The sequence below is a fragment of the Pipra filicauda genome, unplaced genomic scaffold (assembly GCF_003945595.2).
Source record: "Pipra filicauda isolate LSUMZ 115617 unplaced genomic scaffold, ASM394559v2 scaffold283_size971201_pilon, whole genome shotgun sequence".
NCBI lineage: Eukaryota > Metazoa > Chordata > Aves > Passeriformes > Pipridae > Pipra > Pipra filicauda.
Genome location: NW_024104402.1, coordinates 846,533 through 869,205, shown reverse-complemented (window position 1 = coordinate 869,205; position 22,673 = coordinate 846,533). Strand labels below are relative to the sequence as shown.

Below are 22,673 nucleotides of genomic sequence, written 5' to 3'. Positions count from 1 at the left end.
GCAAATGTAGCTGTCTTTATTGGAGGTTTCCATTGCACAACTGTCCAAATACCACTCAAGTCATCTTGAGAAGTTTTCAAAACATATTTTGAGAAATTACTAATCATTACCTCTTCTTGTGTCTTCTTGGACAGGACTCTTAACCAGTCTCCAATCATACTCAGGACAGCAGCAAAGTAAGCAAGGCCGACAAGAATCCAGAACCACACTAAGGGTTTATACCACTCTCGGTAATGTATGTCAGCATTTCCTCCTGAAATAAGCATATACTTATGCTTAGGAATCATAAGATGCCAAAATTATGACAAAATATCTGCAATTCTGAGAAATGTCTGAAAGTATTTAACTCTTGACAACATCACAGTAGTTCTGATAATAGACAAGAAACCTGTCAGATGGGAGGAACACAGTCTGTTCTTAATTTAAAACTCTTCAAAATTACCTATTTTTCTGCTTCTATGTGATCTGCCAGAGCATCTAGTAAACACTTTTCTTTATACTACTCGTACTCTGAAGCAAGTCTGAAATTCCCGCTTTGATAGTACTTGCAACAGCACAAACACATGTCCAAGAAAAAGGTTATATACAGCTAATCTTCCTTATACTGAAGTGCCTGCAGCCTGGTAGTTGGGAAACTTTACAGATCAACCCCTTTAGGTTATAGAATTTCCATAAGACTTTTTGGGTTTAGCTACAGGATTGAGAGACCTATGTGCAGAAGAAAGATATGTAGCTTTGTCTTCCCTTTTGTCTACCCTTCCAAATCAGGATATCTGACTGAAAGCCGACCATGCATCAGCCCTGAAAATAAGGATATACAGTATACAGTCTGCTTGGGTATCATTTAGAGGGGTACATTCTCTGGCCAGTGAATTGAGAGGAGATATGGATCAAAGCAAGCAACAAAGATCCTGTATGTTCTTCATGCAAGTCTCAGGATGAGCTGGCAAAACAAGAATGAGACATTTGGCAAATCTAATGGACTACAAAGAGCCTAAAATACGTGCAGTAGCAGCCAAACTGCTGCCTACCACAGAATAAAATAAACTTTTCCAAAAGACAACAATCACAGCCTCACTTTTGAGACTCTCAGTCCTATCGCAGTGCTATGTGCACTGCAAGAATGAGAGTCAGTGATAGCAGGCACAGCCCTGAGAGGAAGAGAGTCAGCAGCAAAGAGTCTGCACAGCCCCATGGGCACCACTGTATTCCTCAGTGCAGGTGAACAAACACCACCTTGGTGGTACTTGTGTAAATCTCTGCCTGCACAGCCAGCCTACCAGGAGACTCAGGCAGAGGACTGCATATTTCCTGGACTCCAGGCCTGGTTAGACAAGAGCTAGATACCTACTGATACCTCTGCATGACTGCAGAGAGATTCTAGGATTTTCCCCTGTTAAAATCACCATACAACACAGTTTGGCATTTTACCCTTTCCTTTTTGCAATCTGAGACATTGCTATGACTCTTTAATTTTATCAAAACTAGTATAAATGTAGGTATGGTGTTTGAACATCCCCATGGAAGGTCAGACATTTGAGAATTGGCAGGGACCCAAATATTGGTTTTGATGTTAATCTCTCCCCATATACTGCCTGAATCACACTCTTTTCTTCCAGTCTTTAAGAGTGTGAAACAATGGGAGGCGGTAACTGCTGTTGCCATGGTACAAGCCTCTTCTGATCATATGTGTCCCTGAGGAAGCTTACTAGGAAACAGATTGTCTAGGTCTATCTTACAGAGTAATGAGGTGACCGAGAAAGCATGAGACCACTTTTTTCAGCCTATCAGATATTCTGTTTTTTTCAGGCTTCATCTACAATTATATTTCTGATAGTAGTACAAAAACTTACTATTTTACCAAGAGCTGGGAAATGTTCTAGGTGGAATAAACCAGCATAGCTCCACTGATGTTATTTTACCCATTACAATGTAGTATTTTTGATTTAATGTTGAAGGGACAGAGATACTGAGAGATTAAAGTGACAGAAAATAAAAGGGACAGAAAATCTCTGTCAAAGCCAACAATAAAACCCAAATCTCCTGGTGATCACCTGCCTTAAACTCTTATCATGAAATCACCTCTGAAGTTTTCTTATCCAGGGTCTTCCATTTGATTTTTGAAAAACTGTGCTTGTTAGTAGCCACCCAGCTGTGGATTATATTCTCCTAATCATGTTGCATATAGAACAATTTAACATTCAGAATTTTTACTATTATATTATTAATAAAAACAATACTGAAGTGTGATATGATTTAAAAAAATATGGTGAATTATTTTTATTTCACAACATGATACCACAAAGACAGAATTTCAGTGAGCTTCTCTACTCATTTAAGTGGTTAAAAAGAACCAAGCTCATACAATCACTTCTGTAACTGAACGCTCATTAAACATTTTTTCTTCACATCTGAGTCTTTCTTTGTTCTGTGCCTTTTCTTTTCCTCAATAATTCATGTCTTCTATACCACTATGTCATAAAAAGAGGAGGATTAGTCTTCTCTACAAACAGACTTGTCTGCAGTTCTTCAGCAAAGAAAACTTTATATATCCCTGTAGTTTTATTTGATGTTTTTAACTCATTCATGCTTTGTTGATTCATAGAAAGTAAGAAAACAGTAGCATATTATGACTGTTTGTAACATAAATATCTTAACGCCTTCAATTAGGACTGCTAACAGGAATGAAGAGTAGAGGTCATGCACTGATGGGAAAAAAATTCACTTATTTTAACTACCTTTTTGTTAGCAAAGCAGTTGTGCGAAAAGAAAATATCTCTCGTCTCTCTAGCCAACTATCTTGACTCCCTCTTTGGAAACTGATAAGGGTCGATATTTACAGTTCCTGCTGGTACTGTATTAATCTTGGAGAGTATCCTCCAAGCACTAAAATGCATACCCCATTAGTCCTTCTCTTCCACATAAGCTTTCCTTAACAATTTTTGCCAAAGTTAGAGAACAAAATGCAGTTTTTGAAATGCTGCAGCTCCTATAGTAGCAACCCACCACTGAGACCTGGGGCTCAGCACTACTTTGTAAAACCTTCCTCCATTCATCATTTGAGCTACTTGCTTCTGTAGTCAGCGTCAGATTGAGCCCTAATGGACTAATACAAATCTTGAACTCAATGGGAAAGTAATTTGACTTGTGCATAATTCATTGCACAATAAAGGATAATCAGGATTTCCCAGGCTCCTGTTATCTACACTGCTGAAGGCTTGTAATCTGCAGATGGCAAGGCACCTGGATCTTAAATCAACCTGGTGTCCTACTGCACAGTAACCCCAACAAAAACAACTGGCATCATTTCACTGGAATATAACACATTGTGAAAAGCTTCCTCTCTACACCAAAAAACAAATTCTGAGAGCCAAGGCCCTCCTGCACAGCGTCTGGGCTTGAAGCTGCTCACCTGCTACAAAGTCACCAAAGCCAATGGTAGTCAGAGTAACAACCACAAAGTAGATGGACTCCAGCGCTGTCCATCCCTCGATGTGTTTGAAGATGAATGCAGGAATTGTCACAAAGACAATGCAGCCTGCCAGGATGAAGAGGATAGTAGAGATCACCCGGATCTTTGTTTGACTCACTTGCTTTTTCTAGAAAAGGGAAATAACAGAACAAGAATTTTGAGTGGATTTTTGGTCTCTATACCTTGTGAATGGCAGACTGATCATGTTGGTGTCACCTGGTAGGTCTTTTTCTGTCTTTTGTGAGCTTGTTAGGTGGAATACAACCAGCCCTCCCTGTTAGTCAGAATCCTGCCCATCTATGTCTGGACCCAGAATATCATGATTCTCATTTTCCATGCACTAGGCAGTGACTAACCTACCAGAAACACCACCTGGAAAAACATTTCTGAGCTTCAGAAAGGTTCCAGTACACTCCAGTTCAGGTTCAGTGTTTAAGAAAAAGTGCACATTCCCACCTCCATACATGTATGTGTACACCCCCATGGGCTCACCGGCACCAATCATTCAACAAGCAAGACCAAGATTAAAATGAAAATAAACCCTTCCCCCCCCCACTCCCAAAAGGCTGAGATTTTATGGAGAAATAATTCATGGTTTGGGTTTTCTCGACTCGGGATTTCCAGTTTTCATTCACAAATATGAAGGTTAAATCTCCTTTTCAAAAATAGAAAGCCATATTATTAGTTTACTCCAGAAATGAAGGATTTATGTCAAATACCAAACAGTCTGAGATAAAATTACCTATGTAAATCCACATTGGTAAGCTCTTGAACAAAGAGTATGGGTGTTACTGGCTGCTATAAACTGAATAAAAATTTAAGCAGTGTAATTGCAATATTTTACACTCCTAAATCATATAAACTCCCAATGTATTTAATATAAACTTGGATTTTGTTGCCGTTAATATTGATGAAAGCCTGGATTAATAGAATTGACTCTGGCAGATTTATTTCAAATTTTCTCTGCTATAAATAAACTCAACATTCAATAAAGTTTCACGAAAAACCTGGAAATTACTAGAAATCTTAGTGTGGACTAATTACAGTGGCAGTGCAAATTGTCTATTTATCCTGGAAAAGCAATGTGGAGTTCACTCTAAGTCACATATATCGAAATTAGTTTTCCAAATCAAGCACCTCCCTTAACCCAGAAATGAGATCTCATTTCAGATTAGGGCATTGCCTAGGCAGGAAATAAGATCTCAGAAGTTATCTTTTCAATATACAGAAGGGATATTGCCTGAACTGGTTAATATCTAACCAGCTTGGACTGTGCTTCCACTAAAACATGAGCATTTCTGTTAGAGGCACAATGTCAGACCATCATTAGGCACTTCTCTGATCTAGGATGCATTTAAAACCAGGTAGCAGCATAAATATGCCGTGTTTCATAGATACTTTTAGTTCTGAAACTGTTTAAGATGATCCTTACACTTAATTTTTTTATTTTTGTGTCTATGTATTGTTTTCTGTGTCTGGATGAACATAAATAGCTAAACAGGATTTGTAATATAATGCCATAAATAAGAATAATCAAATACAAGGCAAGGAAAAAACAGCCACTGAAGTACCAAGGGGAAAAACAACACAAGAATATAAAACTTGACTTAACTTCTAATTTCCTCTTTTTATGAAGAGTCATTCTGAGCAATTTCCTAAAATACTAACAGGTGATTTAGCTTCTTTACGAGGTATGGACACACATTCACAATGGCAGGATTTCAGACTTACTCTGTGTGTGGTGAAGGGAAAACAACTGATCACACAAATGTTACATGGTATTATAGACTGGCACCCTTGCTTTTTGTCATTGTGGATGACAATTTAACCAAATTGTTGTTTATTTATTACTTTGGCCGAGGTGACTTGTCTACTTCTCCTAAATGCTTCAGTGTCCTGAAATATAAAAATGAATTGTCAGACACCTTGCTACAGTGGAAGTTAGGAGGCAAATGTCACTTGGGAATCCTTGGACAAAAAGTATTTTGTAGCTGCCTAGCACTACTAGTAGAAAAAAGTTATACATAATAATCCTTCCTCCATCCTCCATATAGTAACGTTAAAATGCATTTCAGTGTGTGTCAGGATTGTCTTGCCTCATGAGAAAAACAGAAACAGAAAGAATGGCCTGCAAATCCATACTAAATGTTCAGGACATCCCCTTGTTCATGACTGATAAATTCAGCCAAAGGTTGTTGGGTTTTTTAAGTAAAAATGGTAATGATGTTAATGAGAGGATCTGTAAAAAGGCCTGACTCATAGTTATTGTGCACCTCTGTCACACAAAAGCAGAGCAGCTGTGAGTCTTTTTTTTATTATTCTTTCACTGATAAAATTGAAGTTAGAAAGTAATGGTGAATCAGGCACAGCATTTTTAGAGCTACTGAAAAGAGCAAAAAAGCAGGACTCAGAAGAAGAATTACTTAATGGACAATAACACATGAAATGCGGGACACGACTGAAAAGAGGGGTCTTTCTACAGTTAGACATGCATTCAGAGGACATTCACAGTAGTGTCTAACTGCTACAGATAAAAAAAATGCTAATGCATAAATGTAATTACTCACAGAATATGTACATTGTAATAATGACACATTACAAAAATGTAAGCCACTGCAGTGTTACAGGAAGTCATTATTTAAATAAATAAATCAGTATATATAACACTAAAGGCTGAGAAGTCTGAATAGGTTCATACAAATCTCTCTTTTAAATAGTATTTTCAGTCTGGACCCAAACACTGACAAATAGCTAAGCAACTTCTGCCATGCTAACACATCCTCTGAACCCATTTTGTAGGGTAAATACAGAATTTTCTATAGATGTCAAAAAGAAATAGTATTTTTCTCCAGAAAAAGTAGGTAATCTTACATCTGCTTAAGTAAAATGAAAACATTTTTAAAAGAGATGTCTTCTACCTTTTTTTTTAAGTTTGTTTACCAATAAGTTCTCTCCACATTGATGAAGCAGATTATTTATAAGACATTCATCAAATATAAATAAATTAGTGCCTGCTAATTACAGCATTTTAAATTCATCTACAGCTAATCTGGAAAACATTAAAGAAGGAATCAAGAACTAAAACTAAGAGTTTTCTGTGATATAACCACCTACCAGAGGTCACTTCCATTTTTCAATGAAGGTGCTGATTTTACTCTTAAGGTGACTAAGTGCTAAAGTGGCAACATCACTGATATCATGTTGCTCATGTTAATTCAAACAACCTACTGTCAATCTGCTCTAGTGCCAACAGAGGTGAGGACAGGCATTCTCATGAAAACACCTTTATCAGTGGAATTTAGTTCTTACGCATTTTCCCATTAATAAGCGTGATGCCACTTTCTCCTTATTTTCTATTGCATAGTGGGTTTGGTCTTATCCAATAATTTCAGAAGTTAAAATAAATCTCTTTTTTCTTTCTTTCTTTCTTTCTTTCTTTCTTTTCTCTCTCTCTGGTCCAATAGATCAAAGCTAATGTACTAGATTATTTTATGTCTTCTGCCCTTTTCAGGTGAATAAACTCAGGTACAGTTTTTCAGACCTGATGGTTGACCATAGAATAGAAGGACCAAATGACACTTTTAAGTTCACAAAATGAGACCACAAGGATGATACATATTCCTCTGAAAAGGGAAAAGGAGACATTAAGTATGGAATCAAAAGATGCTACAGTCATTTATTAGACTAGACTACATGCTAAATACGTGGAATATATATATTTCCATGAACAGCATATTTCAAACATGCTTATTCCAAGATTCTGTGGTGTCACCTCTCATTTCACGGAAACTCCCCCAGTATACAGTACTACTTAACCAAAAATAGCACCAGAACATTTGCTGCTTCACAGTGAGCTCAGATGGTTTCTCCATCTTCCAAGCGTTTTCTTTTCTGAATTCCTGACAAATATCCCCAAGACTCTAGGCAAGTTGGTTACCTTTTTGGCTAGATGACCAATGGCATATTTTTAGAGATAGTATAATGTGGCTGCAATGGAGCATGCTGTCCTCATCTCTCCACAAGTCTCTGCATTTTGGAGCAGAGAAAACACATTTCAAAGAAAACACATTTCTTTAATATTTCTTTTGTTCCTTTCACCTACTCTTAACTTTATGCCCTTTCCCCTGCTGTCAATTATTCTTGGAACAGATTGTCTCTGCTCATGCACTAACTAAACAGCTTGTCTTCTAAATCACCTTTTCCAGATCAAAATGTTTTAACAACAGGAAACAACCATTGTACTCAACCATAAACCAGAATATCACATATATTGGTTCAAAAATGTTAGATATGTCCTTAGTCAAAATGTGTGCTGAGCTAGTGTAGATGGTGCAGATAGTCATAGGCTCACACTGCTTGTCTTTCGGCCCAGCCAAATGCAAGCCAGTCCTGGTCCAGAGCCTGGCACGTACCTCAGTAAGGTGTGCTGCCCTTTTCAACAGCCTCTATGGAAAGACTGGCACAGCATCAGGCCCACAGAGCTCCTGGTGATCAGCGGTATGGTCACATCAACCTCCTTGCTGCCTATACCAATCACTGTGGATTTCATCCTAGGTCCTTCACATTCACAGTCAGACTGAAACTAAATATATTTTAAATATCACTGACTTGGAGATAACGTCTAAGAACAATATAACAATCTTTTGTTCTTCTCCATTCTCTGAACACTGCTGGTTCCACCCACCACAGAGCACTGCTGAGCCACTCAGGTGAGATGGTGGCAACTCCAGGAAAGCATATCTAAGAAAGGGCAGAAATGCTGGACAGGCAGAGGATGAAGGAATAGAGGAGAAAATGAGGGAATAACAAGGTCGGGGGAGTGGGAGCTGCTCCATGGCAGCGCAGAAGGAAGAGTGAAGGACCAGAGGAAAAGGACACTACTATGTCCTGACCCCAGCCCCTGTGCCACTCGCTGCTGCGCTGGAGGGATTGAGCATGACCCACAGCTACAACATGGGAGGAGGAGAGGAGTCTGGAGTGAAGTGAGCCTGGGAGTGAAGCTAAGCCTGAAAAATGGGGAGGAAAGGCATTTTGAATTTTTGTGAGCTTTTTCATTTCCAAATACTCAACTCAGTAATTAAATATTTATGCTAATTGTCAATAAACTAAGTTACATTCCACAAGTCAAGTCTGTTTTGCCTATGACAGTACTTGGTAAGTGATTTCTCTGTTATTATTTTGACCCATGAGTTTTCTCACTATTGTCCTTCCCATGTTCTCCCCATTCCACTGTGGTAGGAGAGTGAGCGAGTGGTTGTGTGGGTGCTTGCTGCCAGCCAGGGCCTACTCAACTTTCACTCACATCAGTGAAGAATACAACACCCTTTGAAAGCACAGCAGCAGAATTATAACATATTTTAAAATATAGATGACATTTCAGACACCTCCAGGAGTTATGAACAGTGGTTTGAACCATTCCACTAGAGATGGGCTTCCCCTATGCTCTAACCAGCTCCCTTGGTAGCTCGGTGTTATTTTAGTTCTCACATTTTATAAAGAATGCTGCTATTGCTGCACAAAAAGGTTCAGAATCCATCATGTTTCTTAACTGTAGTCAGCAGTAGAGACAGATATAAAAAGCTGTAAGCACTCACATTTGTTACTAAGCTTGGCAGAGACAATCCTGAACTCATACAGGGCACAGGTCAAAGAAGGATTTTTTTTTTTTTTTTACATTGCTATTTTTCCCCATAAACCACACTTCTGCAGGATGTTTGTCTAGACCCAGATGGAATATGTAATAAGCTTCTCACAGAGCAGCAGCTATCTCTAATGTCATTTTTGTAAATCTCTAGGCATGGATCTTGTTGCAGTCATAATGTGAGCAAGCACAGTATCATGAAAATACAGAAACACTGGCTCAGAAATTTTCTAGGATTGATATACCACTTTCCAATCTTCTTCTCTCTATAAAGCACACAGGGCTTTCTGATTTGCACCACCTAATTTCTGCATGTTGCTTATTATGCTACCAGAGAAATGAAAATAACAATAATGATACCCAACCACTGTTATGGCTGAGCTGCATTCAGCTCAAGGCAAAAAAAAGGAAAAGAGTTGAATAAGAGGAATCCATGTAAATATATGCTTTTCACAGACATTGGGGCAGACAAAAGACAATAGAGATTCATGGCAGAGACTTAAGCAATTTTCCAGAGGCTGAATTTGTAATGTGCTGCTCCTTCCTTCCCTCCTTCAACTCCCTTGTGAGTTATACCTATACTCTCTGCTCCCAGGGAGTGCAAGAATGGGTTAAAATAATTGTTCCACGTCACCTCCTTGTACCCGAATGGATTTTACCTTGCCATTCCTGGTAACCCTGATTTTGATCAGTGTTGAGTCAATGCTTTCATCTTGTTCATAAGTGAAATTCAGAGGAAAAAATAAAATGCAGTTATGACTGTGCAAAGAAAAGTGCTACATATCAGCAAACCTAGATTCATAAGTATATGCTGAGCATCTAATTAAGAAATGCACTGAGATAGAGAAAGAAAATTGGTGTAGCTCGATCAATGAGAGATCTAGTTATCTATAACATGATAGGGCTATTTTCAAAAACTTAGCAAGTAGAAGAAAACTGAATCTCATGTTAGAAAAAATTCCTCTTAGCAGAGTGGAGAAATTTGACATCCATTTTTTTAGCTCTGTTTGGGCTTTCATTTTTTGTTTTGTTTGGGTTTTGGTTTCCTTTCTTCCTTTGCAGTGGAATAAATTCAGATTCCTTCATACAGTTTTCAGAACATTTCCCTATTGATTAGCAATGTAACATCAGCATTCATAGGGCTGGAGTGGATACTTTTTTGGACTAGATACAGAAAGGTTAAACGGTGACCTTTTAAAACAGGAAGTAGATCTTCAAGCTAGAAGACTTGTTTCTAAACTGCAGCTTTCAGTTTCTGCTTAGCTTGGAATAACTGGCTAAGTAGCCTTCCCTTGCCCTTCTCAGGTACAACTGTACACATCACTCTCTGCAAGAAATTCTCACAAAAGCCTACAAAGCATATTTTGCACTTACCATGATATTTCTTACAGCTATTAACAAGAAAAACATTGCAACATTGCAGGCTTTCTAGATAAGACCACTATTTGTGACTAGCCAAGTAACCAAAGAGCATTCTCTCAAGTAACTAGCCCACCAGGAGTGAGTTTTACTGTAGGTGGGATACAGATCCCAGAAGAGTGGAAGGAAAGTAAGAGGAGGAAGGCAGAACAGCTCCCACTGGGCAAAAACATGGAAAGAGTGGAAAATGTATCACCCCTGAAGTGTCCATCCATGTCACAACTCTCCCTCTGCTCCTCCCTGCCACTGCTTATCTGCAAAGGTAAAAGGAGAGCAGGGAGCACCTTCAAAAGCAAAGGTAGGATGAAGGGTGCATCAAATACTCACATGGCTCAAAATGATTCTTATTGCCACAATGACACAAGTATGTGCCAAGGGAAAATAAGAATATGTCAATTACTTTAGAGTAGTTTGGTGGTTTGTAAGGTAGCCTGACAATCCTAAAAGGTGAAGGTTGAATATGTAAGGCAACATAACACTTAAATTTACCACCTCCATGCTACATGTTCATAACACCAAAGCAGCATCTCTTAAATGAAAAGGTAGCACAGTCCTCCTGCCTAGGATGAGGCACCACGTACAGGTACCCTTGTGAAGTGTTATCTATTGCCTTTCAAGATCTATCACTTGCCTCACGCACAGTCTCTGATGCTTCACCCAGGGCTGTCCACAGGAGTTCTGGAGGACATTCTGAACAACATTAACTAGAATGGCTCTAGGGGATATCAACAATCACTGACTTTTGTGTTGCAGTTGCATTTCTGTCTTGCTTTTCCTTTATTCCCTACATTGCAAACTTAAACAATCTTGAATTTTTCAGAGATGGCAACACTTTCATCAAAAACCAGGCACACATGATTTGGTACTTCAGCACTGCACTGTCAGGAACATAGAGAAATTTCCACAGCAATATGACCAAAACTTTAGGCAATAAGAAAAGGAGGTTATTCACTAACAATGCTTAGAAGAGACTTTAAATTTCAGGCTGCTGCTTAGAAAGTTCACATATTCTTTGGCATTAATCAGCAACTTCCATTGGAGTATCTTATTTGCTAAGCTTCATATAGAGCATGTAAGAAACCCTAGCTGCTCAGTAAACTCTTAATCATGCTTTCATCTCCTGTTTGTCTGGTGTTTCATGAGAAAGAATTGCTTCAGACTCACAGGGTTTATTTCCAGTGCACTTCACTGCAACTAAAAGTTATGTGACTAATACTAATTATAGCAGGAGGCAAGCAGGTATAGTTTTACTTTCTAGAATAGTGGTTCCTGAACATTTCAAAACACAAACACCATTGAACTCACTTCCCTGATTAGAAGGCTCTGCATGGAAATGCAACTCCTTACCACTACTTATACTCAAATCATTCTGAATACTAACTTGGTTTCAAGCCAAGAAGTGACAAAGACTGGCATTTGATATAGAGAAAGAAATAGTACTAATCTTTGTTCACCACAGAAAATAAACAGACAAAGGGAGTAAAAAGACAGAGAACATATTCCAGAAATTATCCCTGATGTACATAAAAAAATAGCCTGAGTATATTAACAGTGGAAGAAAACTCCTTCCTGAACACTTAATTCCTCATTATTCTATTGTTTTTATGTTCTTAAGGATGATAAATTAAATCATCTCCAGATCAATCCATTACCCATAGAAGGGTTTGAAAACCCTTTTTCTCAGTGTCAATTGCCAAATACTCTTACTTTGCTCTTAACTTTTCAACCACTAATTGCCTGCTACACCTGTCTTTGGTTTATTCATTACTTCTGCGTAAACAGTCAAACAGGTGCTAAAATATTAAGCACCCTACAAAGAAAAAAAAGGACTAAAGCAGATGAAGAAAAAACCCAAAGATAACAGAGGATCTTGTGTTTATACACTATACTAGCTGCTGTCTATCCACAATCAGAAAGCAATACAATGAAAATTGCATCCCAAAGAAAAATGAACTATTACAATTTACTGCAATAGGCAGATACCTGAACAGTGATAAAGCCTTCGTATTAATCATGGATTCTTGACCATTTTTTGTGTAATATTCTGTTTCTAAGAGCTGCAAAATGTTATGAACACTGCAGCTCAGTGACAAAAGTATTACTCTAGTGAGAAGAATTAGTGAAAGCTTGAGCCTCTAATAGTTTTAAATAATTAAGAAGAAAAAATGAAAAGAGAAAGAGATGATACAGTAATGCCAGTGATAATTACTTTGGGCGATGGACTTCAACGCATATTGTGTTTCAGTTTTGGTGCACTGGGGCTGGCTTGATATTTCCAGACAACACTATACTCTGGATTTAAGCTAGTTTTAAAGCCTGTGTTTAGAACAGTCTTTCTTTCCATGTTTACACTGTCGAGTTTTTAGAGAGATTGATTTGATTCTAAAATTAGAGCAATTATTATCTCTTCCTGGCGTTGACATGTTTTCAAATCTTAGAGCTGCTGAATTCTCTTTCTATGCCCTTTCAAGCTCAATACCTCCTGGGGCTCTCTTTACAGGTAGACTCATTTCAAGACCTTTCATGATCCTCTCTTTGAAGATGCCTCAGGCTGATGCTATACCTCTTGCAAACCCTCAGACATTGTAGATAAAACAAAAACATTTAAAAGATCTTTCAAAGATGTCAAGATCTGAATTTATCTGTCCGAGTTAATATTAACCCTTAAATTATATGCCAATTTTCAAGATGTTATTGACTTGAAGAATTAAAGAAGGATGTTACACTGCCAGCTCATGAAAACTTTAGACATAACATACTCACCATCAAAGACCAGAGGATAAGAACAAGTCAGCAAAAGGTCTGCTACACTTAAGTTTCTTTTCTTGAAGTGTAGAATAGCTATAAGCATCACTAACTGAATTAAATACCCAGTCAGAGGGCATAAAATGTCAAAAGCTGGAATTTTTTATTAATTTTTTGTATAGCATACTATCTTAGGTCCATGCAGAAAGAAATACTTTCCTAGAACCCAAATATAATGGAGGGGGTAAGACATGCGAAGAGTAAAATCAACATATTCAAGATAGCGGCTGAACCAAATAAAGAATTCAGAGACAAATTTGGCTCTGGTTGATGAAGAGTCACCACACATAATGAAGTCACAACCTGCACCATCAGTTGTTTTGTTCACCCAGAGGATTATTTTTCGCTTGGATGTTTTATTGGCACTGGAGCATGAGAACTACTAAAGCGGGTGATGATCAAAAGCTAAAACAAAACTTCCTGCTATCTTTCCATCACCATAATTAAAGCACAGATTAGAAACATAAAAAATATGTGGCCTGTAGTATCTCAAGGAGAAAAGTATTTCAGACACAGGCATTGTAAAAATACCAAGCCTGCCCTTCGTACTCCAGTTCAACTTCATAAGAGCCTTCAGTCACACTTCTGCCATTGCTAGATATACTCCAGTGAAGTGTCCGGATGGCCCTGTGTCTGGTTTGCTTTGCATCCAGGAAAAGCAATTAGAACCACACTTGTAAAGGAGAGCCAAGGTGGGAAGGAGCAGAGAAAGGCATACATTTGTAGAGTACAGAGAGAAATTAGCAGTTCTCTTTGTAACAGGCATGTTACTGACGAACCAGAGGAAAATGCAACTAGAGTTTTCCAAGCTGGAGCACACATCTTGACAATGAAGTCCCGGACTTCAGGAGTTTGATTTAAACAGTTGTCAGACAACGCTTTTTGAAAGGATTGAAACATTCTTCCTCACCGCACGCTATTGTTTCTGCATTGCTGAAACTCCTTTTCAAGAGGATGGAGAGAGGAGTGCACCCATCAGAACTGGTTCACAACCAGTATCTCCAGTGTGGTGGGATATACACTGTTTAAATCTCCATATGCTTCAAAAGTCATTGTCCCAAAGTCTGTTTTCCTGAGGAGAGCACATCAGCCTTAAACTGCAAGAGACAAATTATCCCAAAGAGTCTAACATCTCAGCACTGACTGTGTTTTTAAAGACAGTTCCTTTTGGTCTAAATAAAGTTTGACAAGGAAGACAAGCTGAAATAAACAGAGGTAGAGCATTTTCAGAGCATGGTGCATCTTGCTCACCATGCTAGCTGCTGTATTTTGCTCTTCCAAGCTGCTCTTTCTGCCATGCTCTTTGTATAGAACCTATGCAGTTGCTGCAATTTGCGGATTCTTACAGTACCTGCATTCCTTAATTTCACTTTTATCATAATTTAAAAATGCATGTCTTCAGATTTAAAACAGAAGAACTGAAAATGAAATTAAAATGCTCATCATATTAGTGAGGCACTATGGATGTACTGGTAGCAAGCACTAGAGCGTAACAACATTTTTTATTATTCTTATGTTATAAAGTTAATTTTAGCCAAATATGCTTTATCAGGATTATGAAGAAAAACACATTGGCTGCAAATCTCTTCTGTTAGTGTTTGGCTATGTGTGTACCCATAAACCTAGTGTTAACTAACTGCAAAATTCAGATCTGGGAGCAGATTTTATTTTAAATCACTCCTAAATTTCAGGATGCTAAGATTTGAAATGCACATTCAGATGCATGCCTACTTGAAACAAACACCACATAAGTATCTACACACATAAACTAATCCCTTGTTGACCCACAAGCACCCCTTTTTAACCTTGCTCAGAGAAGTGTGACTCTCAGATGGACCTTCAAGGTGTTACAGGCAAAAGAACAGATTGTGAGCTGAGACTGTTTACATGCATTTGTTCTGGGTTTGTAAATCAGTGCTGTAAACCACTTCTTTCTATATGTACAAGCTCTCACCAGGCAGATAACTTTTTTCCCTGAGCAAAACAGAAGTAGCTTCAAAGACCAAATTCCCAACTTGTGAGAGAGGCACAGAATCACAGGAATCAAATGCAAAATATTTTTAGTCAGCATACTCCATGCTCTGCATAATCATTCTCTCCAAGGCTACATCACCTTTGGTCTTTCTGTAACAAGGTCATCTTGTGTGCGAGGAAAGCCTTTGCATAATTTCTTCCTTTAAGTTTTCCTGCAGATATCTAACTAAGTTCATGAGAAACATTACTTCTGCTGGTGACAGAGAATTCTAGGAATTAGGAGGGAAAATTCCATCTGCCATATAATCACAGAATCATTTAGGTTGGAAAAGATCTATCAGATCATCAAGTCCAACCATTAACCAGACACTGCCAATTCCACCACTAAACCATGTCCCTGAATAGCATATCTGTATGTCTTTTAAATACTTCTAGGGATGGTGATTCCACCACTTCCCTGAGCAGCTCATTCTATTGCTTGACAACCCTTCCAGTGAATAAATTTTTCCTAATATCCAATCTAAACCTCCCCTTGAGGCCATTTTCTCTTGTCCTATTACTTGTTACCTGGGTGAAGAGACTGATCCCCACTTAGCAGTTGTAGATAGCGATAAGGTCATCCACAAGCCTCCTTTCCTCCAGGGTAACAACTCCACCTCCCTCAGCCACTTCTCACAAGACTGACTGATTATGCTGATATGGGGCTGGAAGGGAAAGTGCAGGATGGGATCTCTCTGGGAGGACCCTGGGCTATGGGAAGCCCTAGGGAAGAAGAGGTAAATGTGGTACTTCAAGGAAACCTCAAATAACTTCTTTGAGTAGCAAACTGCTGACATCTCATCAGTCCTGCACTGGTGTCAGATATAATGCTGACAGTTTTGATGTGAACCAAGGGAAAGAAGAGGAGGAAAGAGAAAGAGGAGAGATAATAGAGCAAATGGATGGACATTTGCTGGAGGGGAGACTAGTTAAAAAGACTGTATTTTTAAGCGTTCCTCCTCTGCCCAGTTACTCTCTCATACAAAGTTTCTTTCTCTGGTTCTGTTTTCCATTCATTTTTAGGGAGGGTATTAGTAAAAACAATTCCTGTCACTTATACAGCAAGAAAAGAGACCAAAGAAGCCAAAAATCTCTAAAAGGGAGTTGAATCTCTAAGAGAAAGGGTAGCTAGGGTAAATCGCATGTATTCAGAAAGACAAACAACAAAGTTTAGGAAAGGTAAAGCTTTGGCAGCTGCTAAAAGGAAGCTTTTCACCAGCTCAGTTGGACTACTCTCACTCCTCTCCCCCAGCCTCATCTGATAACTGAGAACTACTTTTCCTAGGACTGTTCTAAGGTTAGGTGATGTGTACTGCTGTCTTTCAGAAAAAAAATTTTTAAAAGTGTAGATCGCTTTCACACCACGTGTCTTAAAACTGGAGCAAAACATGTTCCTAAGCTGAACCCTGAAAGACAGGTTAGCAGATGTGTCTGTTCTGACAAGTCCCTGCTTCAGTGAAGCCTGAGTTGCTTACAGAAGCATTGCCTTTCAGCACAAAGTATTTTCAGTGGTGCAGCCTTGCTACCACCCATGTCTCTGGCTGCTCTTTCACATCCCTGTATTGCAATTCACCCTCTACCAGCTGTGCTGCCAGACCCATCCCCAGCATCCTGCTGTAAACCAGGAGTGAAAGCAGTAACCAAATCCAGGAACTGTGTTCACAATGGCTTTACCTCAGAAGCCATAAAATCCTGAAGTGGCTCTCAGAAGCACACAGTACCCAAGCTGAGTGCCTGCATCTGTACTGAACTGCAAGATGAGGGAAGATCTTCAGGTTATGCTAATCTCATCTACTTGTGAGAATCTAAATACTCATTCAAAGTTTGAATAAAGACTATCTGAATTTAGCCTATATTTAACACACGATAATGACAGCTGCCGTGTTCTGTAACAGTGTGCTCTGCCTATGGAGTGCTTTCCTTTCTATCTTTAGATGGTTGCAGTCCCTGTGTGTACAGAGCAAGGCTAAAGAATGGAGCTTGTTGTACTGTTTATTATAGACACATTCACAGGTTGTCCATAAGATCCCTCATATATGTAAGACAAAAATACTACTTTTATGGTTTTATGTCACCTTGAAATGCATATTTCATTTCTGTTGTGTCTGGAAAGCTTCATCAGGTGAAAAACTATTAATAGGAATTGCCACTTTTTTAATTAGATTTTAAGTGTGTACTTGCTTTTCCCAGATGTGCTGGGAGAACTGATTCATCACTGGACCTAGACATTGAATGCTTGTGATCAGCGTATATAGTGAATCTCGTGGCCCTGTACATACCCATTTTCTGGAGAATCAGACTTGTATGTATGTAAGACCAGACTAGGAGCCAGGTTCTCCCCCAGATTACTGAAGATGGGTCATACAGGAATAATCAGTAGCTGAGAAGATAGGGCTTGTGTGGGGGAAGCTTTGGTTTACATCTCTGACCAGGTTGATATTTATTTACTTGTACCAAACATAATTACTCCAGTAGGACAGATGGCATAGACTAATCAATACATGGTGTTCAGGATACCTCCACATATCCCACACAGCATCACTCTGCCAGGACTTCCCTTTCCTAAATGGTACATGAAAAGTTCCAGTTTTCACAAAGCATTACTTTGCAATTAAATACTTCCAGCCCTACCTAGTCACAAATGAATAGTTGTTTCCCTGGTTAGTTACACACTGAAATTAGTGGCAACATTTTGGATTTCAAGATGAGTGGTGGCATGTGTCCAGCTCCTCTGATGAAATATTCTGTCAATACTGTGAGGGTACTGTGTATTTGATAAGAACAGGTCTCTTTCTAACTTCATGGAGTTCAAATTGTTCTTAAAATTCTCACAGAATGCGTGGGCTGATCACTGCAACAGCTAAATGTGGATTCTAAGGCCCTCATTTGTGCTGCTAATTAAGGTAGGTTTGGTGGGGCTCTGCACAGGTCATTTCAGAAGCAGCAGAAGTGCACTAGCACAACTCTTCTGGGAGGAATCCTCCTTTCATCTTTCCAGCTATGGCAGGGAATGCCACAGGCAAGCTGTCCCTTGTGTGGCATGGGCTCCATGCTCATGTTGGATAGCGCAAGAGACTTGTTAAGGAAATGCTTTGGGTGAAAAGACTGCTGTGCCAACAGAGAAATCTTCCTCTGCTCCCCATCTGCCAGTGTATGCACACTGCCTCTTACCTACCTTCAAAAATATCCTAACCTCAATGAAAGATCAAGTTGCCTTCAAATCCCATCTACCTCTACAGACAATGACAAAGTTGCAAGGATTTCAGGAACTCTTGGTTGCCCTGACACCAGCCACGCACTAGGAGTGAATGGGATAAACAGAGTCAACTGGATACAGGCAGAAGCAAAGTGCTGAGGCATATGAACATGGAAACTTGATGCAGTATACACATGCAGTTTCTTCTCATTCTTTCTACAAGAAACTGGACTGTCCCAAATTGACCTTGAGGACAAATAATACAGGTAGCTAGTGAATTCCATCTTAGAGACTCCACTAAAAGGCCCGTAGGGGAGACCTAGCACTGATTTCCATTTCTGTTAACTGCTTTTCAAAACAGCATGCCTTTTACGAGAAACTTGTCACAAGCTTTTTGAAAATTCAGTTTGCGATATCACCAGATCATCGATACACACTCAATGACCACTGAGCTAGCTCCAGAAGATTTACCAGGCACACCACACGACATTATATTATGCTTTTTAGTATCTTTTTAGCCTATGTCTGTTCCTTTTAGTTTATTGCTAACTATTCTCCTAATTTTTATGTTCCTTCTTTAAAGGTTGTAGCAGGTTGTTTTATGCCCACAAACATGCTGAATTTGAATGCATTAAGGAGACAATTATGAAGTAAGATACAGGAGTTACATATTGAATTAAATTTTGTTAGTGCTCAGAATTAAATCAAGAACTGTTACTCCACTTGTGGGTTCACCCGATCAGACCCAAATATTTATGAAGCCGAAACATGTAAACACAATGTGATAATAAATTATATAATTACTAACATTATAATGATTATTATATCCTGCATATGTAAAATGTTATGTAAATAATAATTTAAAATGAAGCTATTGGTATTTAGTTATTAAGATGCATGTAAATTGTAAACTCTATCAGGAATATTTCAAAGAGCTGAAACCCATTACTAAGAATAATGACGGAAATTATGTATAACCCAGTCCACCAAATCACAAAAGAATAGATGAAATGGATTTATGAGAATCAAAATCAAAGGAATAAACATACATCTTTGCTAAAAAAGAAGACCACAGATCTCTAAATTCCTCTGGAAGCTGACAAAGTACCAAGGAGAAAAACAAACAGTTTAGATGGCTATAAACAGCAAGCAACTGCATTGACTCAAGAAAAGGAAGGAATACTTGGAATACCAAGAGAACTCACATTATTTGCCAAAGAGCTATATTCTGTATGAAATATTAATATCAACGTTCATCTGTGAATCTCAAAATGCTTTGAGTATGTATTATGCTTTAGCAGGGAGGTCCCTTCCAACCCCAACCATGCTGTGATTCTCTGATTAATCATTAACTATCATGCTGACACTTTACTGGTCTTTCCATGTCACTAGGAAAGTCACTCAGCAGACAATTAATCAAAGTTATCTGACTCTCCACTCATATCATCACTTCAAGATTGTTGGTTTTTTTGGGCAGAAGCAGGCTGGAAGGTTCAGAGACTCCATTGAAGAGAAGCAAGTATAATAAAATGGTAGGCAAAACAGAAACTAGGGATCTTGCTACTCCTGTTTTTGCAGAACTAACCTGAGACACTTTTGAATAACCTTATTTTCATTTAATGAAAATACAGGCCCTTTTCAAGTGCTCCCCAGACAGGCATGTAGATGCTTACTCACCCATAATCACTAGTCACCTTTTTCCACATTTAGTCTGAGAGATACTACTTATGGCTGGTCTGGGACACTCCACTGTCATTTAATCAAAAAGGAAATTGCTCATACTCCAGTCTAATACTTAATTACTTCCTTTCAAAGATAGTTACAACTAATTTGCTCTCATCTGTGGGAATGTTTTAGAAATAGATGCCTATTAAACTAACCAGCTTGGACAGCTTCTCATCCACTCAGTCCCTGGAAATTCTTATCTTCTGTTATGTCACCTCCAAGGGAAGCATCATGCAGGTCACTTCTATATCTTCTGCCTCAAACAGAGAATCCTTGAAGTGAACCATTGGCACTGCTTGTGAATAAACTGCTTACAATGATACAGACTCAAAAACAGAGGCAACGAAACTGGCAACGAAAAAGGGAAATTACGTATGAGAAAGTCTATACAAAAATTTAGGGAAGACACAGAGGTAAATACCGTAAAGATGATTTCAGTTATTGGCATTACAGCAGTTTTTTGTCATAGAGTTGCAGATGTACTCCAGCACATCTGTCTGCTTGCAGTGAAGACACATCGCTCAGCCATCTCTCTTCCCAAGTTCACATTCACAGCAGCAACCTTACTTTCCAAGTCTTTTAGGCTTTATTAGTAATACAGTCAGGACCTACTCCGCATTCCTATTCCTCCAGAAGTTACACTACCACTACCTTCTCTCTGTTTTCAGCGAACAGACATATATGTCCAAAGCAACCTGTGGTGTTTTGAAGGCTGTTTTACAACCATTCCTTGTAAAGAACATAGCTTAGGAGATACATTCCCCAGAGATACCCTCATTAAGGAAATTCAGAGCAAGACCTATAACCCCTGCATCACCATCTAGAGAAGTCTGTTTTTCTCCACTGGCTACGGAGGCCCTTAAGGACATTAACCATAATCTCAACTAGACATGTAAATATTTCATGGTGCCCAACATGCAAAAAGGGTTGCAGGGCTAATAGCAACAGAATTAAGAGCTATACAACACCAGCAAAAAACTGACAGTGAACTTACTCTGAAAACTTTTTCCACCCTTGCAATACCCTTCCCAAAGATGGTTCCAAGTTGGTCTCCAATCCCAGCCAGCAAGAAGCCAAACAGTGGAATCCCAAAAATGGCATACAGGATGCAGAAAACCTTGCCTCCAACAGTGCTTGGGGCCATCTTCCCATACCCTGAGGAGAAAAACAATTGTCAGACTCTCATAACTTATACACAGCTTTTTAGAAAAAACTAATAGGATTTAAAACACTGCTCTTCCTGCAGGCATATCTGTAATTCCTATTTACAGACTTTCCATGGCATGATGTCATTTCCCAGGCAAGCTATTCACTGCTATTCCATTCTTCTTTTAGCCTCAGTTACCCAGATTTTCTATAGATTCAGCCTATCTAAAACTGTTGTTTAATTAATTAGCCTAGCTTGACATCATGGCACAAAAATCCCTCCATGCTGGCCTAGTGCCTGCACGCTGCTGCTCCTCTTGGCCTGTGCCAACGGTTTCCTGATGGGAGTGTGATTCACCTGGAAAGAATTATTTTCTGTAGTTAGCTCATAATTTCCTAAGCCCTTCATCATACTGACCAGTTACACTGCAGCCTCCAAACTGTACCCACACTATGCAAATCTGCCCTTGAACTCTTTATTCAGTAGAGCATTGTGACTCCAGTAGCCATAGTATTTCTGTTAAAATGTTACAGAGAAAAAAAACAAGAATTGTGACAGTAATATTTGCAACTTTTTATTTAAGATCAAGTATCTTTATTGAAATGTTATAGATATTTGAATTCTAACTACACATAAGTACTAGAATATTAAAGATTATCACACAGTCACAAATCACTGATAAAACAAAGCATCCAGAGAAGTGGAGATCTAAGGGAGTGTCTGGTCCTCATCCTGTTAGGTTGGTGACACTGGCACTGGATATATCTCTGTCATGGGATGGTGAAAGAACTATGCTGACATACAACACTGTGTGTCCTATAACCTACTGTCCTTTTCATGATCCCAGATTTCTCCTAATAGTCAAAAAAAATCCAGGCTCCACAGGTCACTGGACTGCAGTTGACCAGCTAGTCTGCTGATTTTCTGCCTAAGAGGAGCCCTAACAGGCCTCTCTGGTGGATAAACTAAAGTCATTTTTATTTCCTGACAAAATACACAGACTTTATGCAGCCTATAAAAGTCTCATTCATGAAGAATTTAAAACAAATATGGGCAAAAATCCAAGGTCTTTTCAATACGTTATTTAAATAGCAAATGTCAATGAATATACCTAAATAAACTCTGCCTACACAGTGGCATTTATTTTAATGAGTATTTTAAAAGCTTGTCGCTTGGGTCTATTGAGTAAACAAATATTAACAAAGGGTTTTCTTACATTTGAATCAGAAATGTTTCCTTTCTTGCCACCCGCTGG

At 38.8% G+C, this 22,673-nt stretch overlaps 1 protein-coding gene across 5 annotated transcripts in view; it reads right to left on the bottom strand.

Annotated features, from left to right (window-relative positions):
* KCNK10 (potassium two pore domain channel subfamily K member 10) overlaps positions 1 to 22,673 on the bottom strand; it is a 70,639-nt gene that overhangs the window by 8,831 nt on the left and 39,135 nt on the right. For all 5 annotated transcript variants that reach the window (XM_027738831.2, XM_027738853.2, XM_027738837.2 and 2 more), the window contains 3 exons: positions 21,266 to 21,426; positions 3,413 to 3,599; positions 111 to 253 (listed from right to left, as the gene is read on the bottom strand). In XM_027738831.2, the coding sequence (XP_027594632.1) occupies positions 111 to 253; positions 3,413 to 3,599; positions 21,266 to 21,426 (491 nt within the window). The remainder of the gene's footprint in view (positions 1 to 110; positions 254 to 3,412; positions 3,600 to 21,265; positions 21,427 to 22,673) is intronic.